Source organism: Leucoraja erinacea, chromosome 13 (genome assembly GCF_028641065.1).
Source record: "Leucoraja erinacea ecotype New England chromosome 13, Leri_hhj_1, whole genome shotgun sequence".
Taxonomy (NCBI): Eukaryota; Metazoa; Chordata; class Chondrichthyes; order Rajiformes; family Rajidae; genus Leucoraja; species Leucoraja erinaceus.
Window position 1 is genome coordinate 14,395,590 of NC_073389.1, and position 12,485 is coordinate 14,408,074.

General features: G+C 45.1%; 1 protein-coding gene across 12 annotated transcripts in view; it reads left to right on the top strand.

The window, feature by feature from the left end:
* dmd (dystrophin) overlaps nt 1–12,485 on the top strand; it is a 1,582,845-nt gene that overhangs the window by 712,970 nt on the left and 857,390 nt on the right. For all 12 annotated transcript variants that reach the window (XM_055644518.1, XM_055644513.1, XM_055644515.1 and 9 more), the window contains 2 exons: nt 4,488–4,661; nt 6,641–6,796. In XM_055644518.1, coding sequence (XP_055500493.1) covers nt 4,488–4,661; nt 6,641–6,796 — 330 coding nt within the window. The remainder of the gene's footprint in view (nt 1–4,487; nt 4,662–6,640; nt 6,797–12,485) is intronic.

Below are 12,485 nucleotides of genomic sequence, written 5' to 3' on the forward strand. Positions count from 1 at the left end.
AGGATACCTTACACTCTGTCCCCCTGCAAGTTATGAATTCAGATCGGAAATTACAGAACAGTTCTTATGGCACTCCATTGGTTGATAATGATTCGTGTATTCGGACTCATCCACTACTTTGTGATAATCTACCTTCATTCCGATAAAGACACGTCCCTGAGTGAAATCCGGTCAGCTCACAGTTGCATTAAAAAATATTTATCCTTGTGTTCACCTGATTTAATATCCAAACTGTTTTACAAACCATTAGCTGCACACATTTGTCTATGTTTCTCCCAATTGTGGTCTTCTGACTGTCACCGATGTCCATCTTCCAGATATTGGTTGCTCGATCTTCAGCTGTTTTGGCCCAAAGTTGTAGAATTCTCTCTCAATCACATTCTCAGGCACTTTGCTCTCTATCCTGTGATTACCCGTCTAATATTCCATCCTATCCTTGGGGGTTTAATTTGGTCAAACCAAGCTCTGTGAGGCCTTTGACCATCTTTCTTTTGGGCACAATATAAATGCGCGTCATTGTTCATTGCAGCATATTTGACAAATTACAGTCTATATACAGTAAGGGCAGCACGGTGGCATAGCGGTAGAGTTGCTGACTTACAGCGCTTGCAGCGTCAGAGACCCGGGTTCGATCCCGACTGCGGATGCTGTCTGTACGGAGTTTGTACGTTACCCCCGTGACCGTGTGGGTTTTCTCCGAGTTCTTTGTTTTTTTCCCACACTCCAAAGATGTGGATTCATTGTGGATTAATTGGCTTGGTGTATGGGTAAATTTTCCCTAGTGTGTGTAGGATAGTGTTAATGTGCGGGGATCGCAAGTCGGTGCGGATGCGGTGGGCCACAGGGCCTGTTTCCACGCTGTATCTATAAACTAAACTAAAAAACTAAATTAAAATATTTGTCTGAGTATACAAGGAAGATTATTTGTAAATGTGGAAAGTAATGTATGAAAAATTAGAAACTTTCTGCTTCATTTAAAATGTCCTGTGATTACTTGGTGGGAAAATAGGAAGTCATAGGTTTTTTATCATGATCATCATCTTATCTCTTCAAATCAAAAATCAGTCACAGTCTGACGTAAGTGAGACACCTATTTCTCTGTGCAGTTCTCTAGTGATTTCCTGGTTTATTGATGAGTAATGTCTCAGTGGCAGACATGAAATTGAAAGCTGTAGTGCTCAATTTTCGTATTCACCAGTTGCCTTCCTCTGCTTGTCATTTCAATAATGCTGAGTGGATAATTTTGTATGCTAAAATGTTTTTGTAAATTGGCCACAAAAGACTTCTGATTGATACCTTGGGCAGCAAACTAATGGTTCTCACACAATGCTGAACACCATTAAAATTTATAAACTGCTTCTAAATAAACATAAGTAAAATTAATTATGAAGTGTATTATGAATATTTGGAATTGACCGGTTATATTTTAACAATTGAGCTACTATCTCTGAGAGCTATGAATGCTAAGGTGGGCCACTAGCCTTTTGTCAGATCCAAAAAGTAGGAATCTGATGTGTTTTTTTATTTGTGTGTAAAGAAAATCTATGTTTCTGCAAATTGCAATGTTAATTCTTAATATTGAACTTGCAAGTAAACATCACAATTAATGCTTGTTCTACTGGGCCACATTTGGAATGGAATGAAAGCTGAAGGTCTCCTCATTGTAAAGAATTTATGAAGAAGTGAATTCAAATTTCACTTTCCCTGTTTCTAAGTTGATTTAGTTACTTGTGAATGCAGGACGACTGTCATATTTTTTGTCTACAATCATTTGTTGCAATGTATAAATTGGAATTCCCACAGTTCAAATATGCACACACCTTTTTGATCTGAGGCCTTCAAGTTTTTAATTTGACCAGGTAAACAATTTTTCGGAAAGCAGGCAAATGGTCGTGGAAAAATGATTTGTCAATGTATGCAAGTACCCATGGTGCAGGTTTAGAGTCCTAAAGATCAGCTTGTATATCATAAGAGAGACATAAAATGCTGGAGTAACTCAGCGGGACAGGCAGCATCTCTGGATAGAATGAATGGGTGACTTCGGGATGAGTCCCTTCTTCGCACTGAATCAGGTGAGAGGGAGACACAGAGATAAGGAAATGTAAGGTGTGAAAACGAGACAATGGGGATGGGGATCAAGGAAAATGTAGAATAGATCATTGTTAGCTGGGAGAAAGTAACAACAAAGCAAACAACATGTCAACTCGTGCTCTATCCTGGTTCTGTGCTTTATTGCTCTGATGCGGAACTTGCGATACAGTCTTTGTATGGAGCACCGTTTACTTGTTCCCATAGATGAATGGAGGCAATTTCATGAGTTTATTTTGCAGTAAAATGGCTCTGACAATTGGGCATCTTAAGTGCTTCTTTACTGCTTCAAAAGCTGATTGCCACCCGGAAGAGATAATATTGAACAGGAAAATGGATCAACCTCCTTGTTACAGCCATCACCACCATGATATTGCAGTTAAAAAGCAGCATGCAGTGTTGTTTAAATATCCCATTCCAGTAGATTAGATTGGATTAGATTAGATTCAATTTATTTGTCATTTGGACCCCTTGAGGTCCAAACGAAATGACGTTTCTGCAGCCATACATTACAAACAAATAGACCCAAGACACAACATAATTTACATAAACATCCATCACATTGCTGTGATGGTAGGTCAAAAAAAACTTATCTCTGCTCCACCCCCCCCCCCCCCCCCCCCCCAATGTCAAAGTCAACGTCAAAGAGCCCCCCCGGCTGGCGATGGCGATTGTCCCGCGGCCATTAAAGCCACGCCGGGTGATGCAAGGTCGCACACCGGGTTCTTGATGTTAGAGCCCCCGGCGTGCGAGTCCCGCGGCCATTCCAAGCCACGCGGGGCGGTGCTGTAAGGCCCCGCTCCAGGAGCTCTTCAACCCCGCAACTCGGGCGGGAGAAGTCGCCGTTGCAGGAGCCCTGAAAAGCGGTCTCCCTCCAGGGACCCGCGGGCTCCCGGTGCAGCCGTTCGCCAGACCCGCAGTTGCAGCCTCCGAATCTCCGGAGGTCGGGCTGCAGCAGCAGCAGCGCTCCACCACCGCTCCACCCGCTCTGGACTCGGGCAGCTCCGCGACGGTGAGGTGAGTAGTCGGCACCAGAGCCCCCAGTCTTCTCCTGTTGGAGGCCGCTCCTCGTTGCAGCCCCAACGACAACGGAGACCCGACAAAGAAAAGGTCGGGTCTCCCATGCAGGGAGAAATTTAAAAGTTCCGAGATTTGACTGCCTGCAGTCTTTCTGCAACATTTATATCTTTCCCTGAGCAGACTCGGCAGAGTCCCTAATTCATATAAAATAAATTACACTTTCCTTGGATTCTTTGATCTCGCTGTAGTTTCATCTGAAGGGACTGACATGGTAGAAAATGTAAATTTTCTATTTTGATCTTTAATTGTTCTTTCAATTGATACGTAAAACTCTGTGTTATTGATCTGTTCCCCACCCAACCCTCCCCACCCCAGCCCTGAACACATATAGCACATATAGGTTGTTCAAATAGTTTTCAGAATCATGGCAGACACCCCATTTTTTCATTTGATGCTCTGTATTTATAATGAATAAAAAGGTAGCTTGTGTTATATTTGTCATATAAACCGCCATTTGTCCATTGTTTACGTCTTTGATGTGGTTCATGGTGCTTCATTGTGGCCAATACCAGTAGATTAAAATGGAACATAATCTATGGACTCAAAAATAATAACTAGTTCTGACATGGTTTTTACCTCCAATTTATTGGGTTTCCATTCAGTGTCCTTTCATCACACCTCTCTACCTTTGCTGTGTTCCACTTTTTTGGTTCCATGTAGTCCCTGTAGTCTCTCTGTTTTTTGGCGTAGATGCATTTTCCCATTTGTGATCTACTCTCTCCCACCCTCACCACCACGCCCTCACCCCCACGCCCTCACCCCCACGCCCTCACCTGCTCTGACACCCTTCTGTCATACACTGTCCATAACCCCCTCTATCTGACTCTCTCTCTGTGTCACGTTGACCCCATCCTTGCGCTCACACCCTTCCATGCCCTCTCTCTCTCACACAGTCCATAACCCCCTCTGTCTGACCCTCTCGCTCTGTCCATGACCCCACCCCCCTCAGTTAGTGGCCACCTCTCTATGAATCTCACTTCCTCTGTGACTCTCACTCACTCTCCTTATGACTCTCTTTCCCTCTTTCCTTTACTCTCCATCTGTTTCGTTCTGTAACTTTTTTCATGTTTCCCTATATAAATTCTAAACTTGACAACTATTCTCTTAATTTCTTTGAAAAGTGTGATGTCGTGGGTGACAGATATCCACAGGGCGCTCTCGTACCAACTTTATAAAATATCTTTTTTTCCAGTGGATGTTTTGCTCAAGCAGATGGAGAGGAGTTATTTCAGCTGCTGAGTCTCAGTTGGAAATTTGTTCAACTCTTATGTTATTGTTTGTGCTGCCCTTCTGAATCTCTGTGGTGTTTTGATCCCCAGAAAAAGCTGCAGGATGTTTCCACCAAGTTCAGATTGTTCCAGAAGCCTGCGAATTTTGAGCAGCACCTGTTGGAGTGCAAAAGACTCTTGGATGAGGTGAAATCGGAACTACACCTGTTGGAGACGAGCAGTGTGGAGCCAGAATATGTTCAGAACCAGCTGGATCATTGCATGGTAGGGATGCCTGTTTATACTTATTTCCCAAGACAGTGAAGTCCATTGAATGCCAACAAAGTTGTATTTGACACAAAGTGCTGAGATAACTTAACGGGTCAAATAGCATCACTGGAGAACATCGATAAGCGATGTTTTGGGATGCGAACCCTTCTTCAAAACTGGGTTGAGATGGCAGCTACAGGTGGAGCATAAAATGGGATCAGTGTAGCAGACGGACTGGTGATTAGTGCAGATGGACACAAAGTGCACGAGTAACTCAGCAGGTCAGGCAGTGTCTCAGGAGAAAAAGGATGGATGATGTTTCGGATCGGAGATCCTTCTTTAGTCTCAAAAGAATGGTCCCAACTCAAAATGTCACCATCCTTCTTCTCCTGAGGTGCTGCCTGACCCACTGAGTTACTCCAGCACTTTGTGTCTATCTTTGGTATAAACCCGCATCTGCAGTTCTTTGTTACTACATTACCGCAGATGTATCCTGTGTTTTATCCCGTGGCTGTATTTTATTTGACAATAGATTTGTACCTGCTGATCATTAAAAAGCTGATTTAATCACAGTCGGCATTATGTTAATCAGTTCCGAGATGATTAAATAAGTAACGCGCTGAAATTATTTTTGGCAGTGAAAGAAACTGAATAATTGATAATTGACTATAATAAAGAAAGTTAATTGACAAACAGCAAACTTAGTATGCAATGGAAGAACCTTTTGGAATTGTCAGAGGCAATTATATTTACCGTATCAGCCCCCGTTGTAATATTTCAAAATCTCAACTTCCTGGCTAATCATATTCAATAATTCCCTGGATATGTATATCATTATTACTAAGGACTATTAATACAAATTGCTTCAATGGCTTTCCCAAGCAGCTTCACAAAACTATTAACCTGTTTATAAAAGGTCGAGAATGATTTCCTTTATTACACTAGCTTCTAAATTCTTTCAAATTATGAACATTATCACAGTGGAAATTTCACCCACTTCAGAGCAAACCTATTTTTTGTAAATCAACCTGGTATTGTGAACTTTGATAACTGAAAAGTGACTGGGATTTCATCATCAAGTTCACTGAAACATGCAGATTTAAATTGTCACAAGACACGGATATTTGTCTGACAACATCTATTTAGGTAGTGGTGGAAACCCACATAGTGCTGAGGTAACTCAGTGGGTCAGACAGCATTCCTGCAGAACAAGGAAAGGTGACGTTTTGGGATTGGGACCTTTCTTTGAATGTACTTAAAGAGAAAATAATTCCCAGTGGATAAGTATATTAAGGAAAGGGAAGGAGAGATTGTTGGAGTTGGAGACTGAAGGGCCTGTCCCACTGTACGAGGTAATTCAAGAGATCTCCTGAGTTAAAAAAAAAATCAAGCTTGTGGTAAGCACGTAGAATGTAAGTAGCGGGTACGTCGGCGCTCGGGACGTCTCTTAGCGGCTCGTAACGCTAACGGCAGGTATTCGGGAAACGCGGTAAGCTCTTGAAGACTCGCGAAGATTTTTCAGCATGTTGAAAAATGTCCACGAGAGCCCCGAGTACCTACGAGCGGCCATTACCGTAATTCTCCGAGTTCGAATCAGGGAAAACTCAGGAGAACTCTTGAATTAGCTCGTACTGTGGGACAGGCCCTTGAAGTTGAAGAAGGTTCTGGACCCTAAATGTGACCCAATCCTTCTCTCCAGAGATACTGCCTGTCACGCTGAGTTACTCCAGCATTTTGTGTCTATCTTTGAAGTATTTCTATACATTGTCAACCTCAGTACTTAAATGGACGAAACCCTGGTCAACTTACAGTTAATTCTTATAAAAAGTGGCTTAATCATCCAAGCCCCCAGAATTTGAATGAACCTAATAATAAAAATGAGTTGATTTTGCAATAACTGCTTAATATTACATCATGCAATTTACCAGAATGTTATTAATGTAACACCCACTGAGAGTCTGACGATGCCTGACTATATTATTTTCAATTTACAGAAATTATATAAGAGTCTGAGCGAAGTGAAATCTGATGTGGAAACGGTGATTAAAACTGGACGTCAAGTTGTACAGAAACAGCAAACAGAGAATCCGAAGGAACTGGATGAGAGAGTAACTGCCCTGAAAATGCAGTACAACGACCTTGGATCTCAGGTCAGCAATTCTATGCATTATCCTGCTCGGTAATTGATGGCGTGAATGTGAATGTTCTGCAACCCGACATCTTCAGGGTCTTTATTCTGTCTATGTTCCAGGGTGGTACAGTGGTAGAATTGCTGCCTCATCTCGCCAGAGACCCAAGTACGACCATGACCTTGGGTTATCTGAGCGGAGGTTGTGCATTCTCCCTGTGACTGTGTGGATTTTCTCCGGTTGTTCAGGTTTCCTCCCACATTCCAAAGACCTACAGGTTAGTAGGTTAATTGGCTTCTGTAAATTGCCCCCAGTGTGCAGGATGCATAAGTTTATAACTTATAGGCGCAGAATTAGGCCATTCGGTCTATCAAATCTGCTCTGCCATTCAATCATGGCTGATCTATTTGTTCCTCTCAACCCCATTCACCCGCCTTTGCCCCATAACCCCTGCAAAAGAGGGATAACATAGCACAAGTAAACGGGTGATCGATGGTCAGCATGGACTCAGTGGGCCAAAAGGCCTGTTTCCATGCTGTATCTCTAAACTAAATGAAATAAGTAAGTGAAGTTGTTTTGTACTTTCAGATTTTCACATTGAGCTATTTAATTTCTTCGGTCTGATTTTTGATGAGGTGGGGCTGATTTCACATTTATTTCTCAGCTGCTACTCATCTATTCATAACTAAAACTCTGATCTTGTTACCTTCCGGTTTGGCGTTCTTTCAATTTGTGTGGTTTGCGATAGTGCTACGATGTTTCACAAGTTTACTCACCGTTCTCCTGTGCTGCGAGTGCACAAAGTTTTGTTCCGATTGGTTGAATGTCCTAAAAGTTAATGAGGTTTAAAAATCTTAAAAACCGCGCATGCGCAGATCGATCTCTTCTCCTGCCAGTCGGCGCCGCACAGATTAGTCTCTTTCCCTGTCACTCCTCGGGACGGTCCACCCCCTTCCTGCGCCATCGCGGCAGAGGTTTTCAACTGGACTTTCAGAGGGACCCAAAGCAGCCCAGCCCCGCCCTGCCCCAAGCAACCCCGCCCCAAGCAGCCCCGCCTCAAGCAGCAGCCCCGCCCTCGTGGTGAAGAAGTGGCACCACTGCCCGAGGAGCTGTACCTGGTGGAGGGGGTGGTGCCGTGGGCCGAGCCCGGAGACTGGGCTGGAACCAAGGACAAGCCTGGATCCGGGGTCAGGGATGAGCCTGGAGATGAAGTCAGGGCCTGAACTGCGGCTGAGCTGAGGGCAGGAGTTGGGCCCAAGCCCGGGGTCTGGGTCAACGTGTACCAGCGCCTCTGGGGGCTGCCGCCATTCTGCAGCACAGCCTCCACTTCCTGCTCTGCAAGCAGCTCTGTCTCGGCTGCCCGCCACCCTCACCCCGCCCCCGGCACAGCGAGCCCGGCTCCGTCGAGGCCCACGTCCGCGAGTGCTTCGGCCCCCTACAGCCAGAGCCGAGCCGAGTACGAGATCCAGGCCCTGGCACTGTTCTACGACCTGAGTAGGTGCTGGGGCAGGGAATGGGAGTGAGGGGAGGAGGATGTGGGAAATGGGGAGGAGGGAGAGGGGGTAGAAGAGAGAGATGGGGTGGGGACAGCGCCGAGCCCCGCTGTCTACCCACTGGTGAAGGACACCACAGGTCCCGCGCTCGAGCGGCTGTTGCCCGCGGGCGTGGACACTGGGAACGGCCCGAACACATCGCAGTGTTACACGGGGAGAGGGAGCACCGCAGCCCGGCCCACTGGAGGGAGGGAGAGAGAGGGAGGGGGGAGAGAGAGGGGGGGGGGAGAGGGAGGGAGGGAGAGATGGGGGGGAGGGAGGGAGGGAGGGGGGAGAGATAGGAAGGAGGGAGGGGTGAAGAGAGGGAGGGGGGGTGTGGAGTGCAGGATGTTAGGGAGGGGGTAGAAGGGGCCCGGGGTGAAGGGCAAGGTGGGATAGAGGGGGGAGTAGAGGGAGAGGGGGACAGGGATGGGTGGGTTTGATGGAAGGGGGATGGGCGTGAGTGGTGGAATATTGCGTTGGGGAGCTGGATCGACCGACCGTACACAAACACATCGCAAAGGCGGGGGCCAGGGAAAGCGGGGGAGCGCTGTCTGAAATTCACACCCGCGATGAAGAGGAAGGCAAAGACGGCTGCACAGTGTACGGTAAGTCCTTTAGAGAGCGTTGATGTGGGGGGGGGGGGGGGGGGGAGGGGGGGGGGGAGAGCAGGGGAGAAGGAGTGGATACACTCTTTAGAAGTATAATAATGTTTAGCGGGTATTTAACTTACCGTTCGGTTTTCCTGGGTCCTGAAAACTCCAATGAGCCAATTAAAATGCCCGGTCAATGAAGGAGATTACCTACAGCTGTCCTCAACTGCCTGTAACTAAATAGTGAAACCACTCCACTGCACTACGAGTAAAAAAGAACCATGCCGACCTATTTTTACTTGTGGAAAAGTTTTCAACATACTGAAAAATCTTCCGCGACCTAGCTGAGGCCGCGAGTATGCGGGAACTTCAGTCGAGCATGGAGGAGAGTTCCAGTGACCTCATAGGACCTCCTAGGACCACGTGTTGACCATGCTGCAAGTTTTAGTCGAGAGCAACCTGAAGAAGGTTTCAGTCTGAAGAAGGGTTTCAACCTGAAACTTTGCCTATTTCCTTCTCTCCATAGATGCTGCTGCGCCTGCTGAGTTTCTCCAGCATTTTTGTGTACCTTGAGTCGAGAGCAAACTCTTCTGAACTCGTAGATTAGGTTGTCACATTGGGACAGACCCTTTACAGGGCCAGAGACCCAGTTTCGAGCCTGACTGCAGCTGTTTGTCTGTACAGAGTTTGTACGTTCTCCCCTTGACCTGCGTGGGTTTTTCCGAGATCATCGGTTTCCTCCCACACTCCAAAGATGTACAGGGTTGTAGGTTAACTGGCTTGACATAAAATGTCCCTAGTGTAGGATTGTGTTAATGTGCCGCCGATTGCTGGTCCCAGTTGGCCTAGGGCCTGTTTCCGCGCCCTTCCTCTAAAACTAAAAAAACAAAGCTTACAAGGAGAATGTAAAAGTGTCTGTACCTTTAAGGCATCTTTGAGGCAGTTTTTGTTTAAATGGTACCTTTAAGGTTGATTTGCAGCATTCGTGGTCATTTGCATCAACATAAAGAGATTTAAATTACAGGCACCTCGCATTTTATGTGGTGGTTACGTTCCTGAAGAGCAGCACGTAATTCAATACCGCATAATTTAAACACATATATTTAAGCAGGCATAAATTCAAGAGCGTTTAAAAAAAATAGAATGCGGAAATGATGTTTTGGTATTAATTCAACAAGCACGTTATTTCAAAAATGCATAAAACGATCATGTGTAAAACACGAGGTCCCTGTATCAGCTTAAGCCAGTGAAATGACAAATGGACTGAATAAATTAAAGAATTTATGTTCAGTATGCAAAGACCATATTAAGAGTAATGTTTCAACGATGAATTGAATTGAAGAATATTGTGAGTTCGGTGTCACTGATGACGTCCTTTCATGATGAAAGCAACTCTTGATGGCGATACAAAATGGAAATCTAATGTCAGGTATTCACAGCACAAATATAGAGCTTTCCCCTCTACTGCTGCCACCTCCAGCGAGCATTCCCTTCAGCACTGCTGACATTTATTCATTTCACTCTTCAATTCCGGAAAGTTCAGCAGCACTCTGGTGGTTTCATGCTATGGATCCATGGGCATCAGCAGCAAGACTGAAGCGACACAAACACTTTCCATTTTGGACCTCTGGAGTCAGAAGACAAATAAAGCTAGTGTGTCGAAATGTCGAGATAAACTCTAGGTCCTAGAGATGAAAAACCTTTGAAAGATCCAGCCCTTACTAGTCATACCAACTGAAGATTGAGAATCAAAAAAAGACATAATCAAATAACCTGCAGAAGTGTTTTACCATGGAGCTACACATGAGATAACACTTACAGTTAAATTTTAGAATGTCATCTTCTTCAAAATGCCAAGTGTCCAACTTTAAGAAATTACGCATTTTCTGGTTCTTGGTTCTTGGTTACTTGGTCCTCCAAAATATTCCAACTGGAATTTAAACTGGAGGTGGTGAAGGGAGGGATTAAGCCAGAAAGGGTTATTGGGAAGAAAGTGCTACTTTAAATTTAGTTGCATCTGGTTGGGTAACTATAGTTTGGTGGAGATTATTCCATGCTTTAATTGTGCGTGGGAAGAACGAATTGCTGTACACATCTGTCTTTGTAGCTGGGATCACAAATTGGATCGAATGCCCTCGTCTGCTCCTAATTGGTTTGGGGTTGGTGTAGGTCTTGTGATCTATGTCTAGCTGACCATTTAACATTTTGTAAAAACAGGTCAAACGGTGAGCTTCACGTCTGTCTTGGAGAGGGTTCCACCCCAGAGAATTCAGAAGTTTGGTGACACTCGCTTCTCGCTCATAGGTGTTAGTAACAAATCGAGCGGCCTGTCTTTGGACACGTTCGATGGATGAAATGTTTTTATCTGTGTATGGGTCCCAAGGTTCTGGAGAATATTGGGTATTAGGTTCTGGACGATATATTACTAGTAATATGTGCCTTATGCTTCAGATTATTTTGGCACAGTCAAAGAACATATGTAATCGTCTGCAACCTTGCCTGTCTTCAAAGTATTTGAACTCAGAACCTAATTTCACGGTTTCACATTGGTGGGGAAGGAACAAGATACTGTGTGACATTAAAATATCTGCTGCTCTGACATGTAACTCCGTGCTTGAATTTCCCAGGCCAGTTTCAGGTGGGCATGAGACTATAGCACAAGACTAATCAAACTCCCGAGAAATAGCTTCCAATCGTCTTGAGAAGGAAATGTGAGTTGTGACTGTGGTCACACTGCTGCAGAGATGCAGCCTTGAATATCTCCCAGCAAGTGAGTCATAGAGTCATACAGCATAGAAACAGGCCCCCTGGCACAACTTGACCATGCTGACCAAGATGAACCATCTACACTAGTTCCACGTGCCTGCGTTTGGCCCTTGTCCCTCAATATTTTTCACACCCATGTGTCTGACTGAGTGTTTAGACATGTCTGATTTTGCTCACCAAAGCTGTTGCCACCCATTGTAATAAGGTCCTGCACATCAACACTGCCTTCCATGAAGTAATTGGATCACAGACTGGTTGGACAGGATGGGTGAAGTACGTGCCCAGCTGAATAAATGCTATACACTGTCATCAACGGCCTCAGTCTGCTATCAAAGTTGCCACACATTGAGGATGAAAAAAAATCCACTAACGTTAAAGTAATTGTTAAAATTTAATATTTTTAATGTCAGACATACAAGGATCCTGTCAGGACTGGAACATTGTACCTTTGTGGGAAGGTAGAATAAGCTCAGACTGCTGGAGTAACTCAGCTGGACAGGCAGCTGCTCTGGAGAGAAGGAATATGTTGTGGCGGCTCCCAAGGGTCGGGCCATCCTAACTGTCGAACACCTCGGCACGGGAGTGGCTCCGTCCGGAGGCGGCCCTTAACCAGAGGGTTTAAAGTCAGGAGTTTGGGTGCCATCTTTCTCTCGTGTGGACGTCCCTACAACCTGGAGGAACACAAATAAAGGTGTCTCTCGAAATACCTGACTCCTCTCTTTCGTTTCGAGACCTACGCACCACAATGTGATATTTGGGTCCTTACTCCAGCATTTTGTGTCTATCTTTGGTGTGAACCAGCATCTGAAGTTCCTTTCT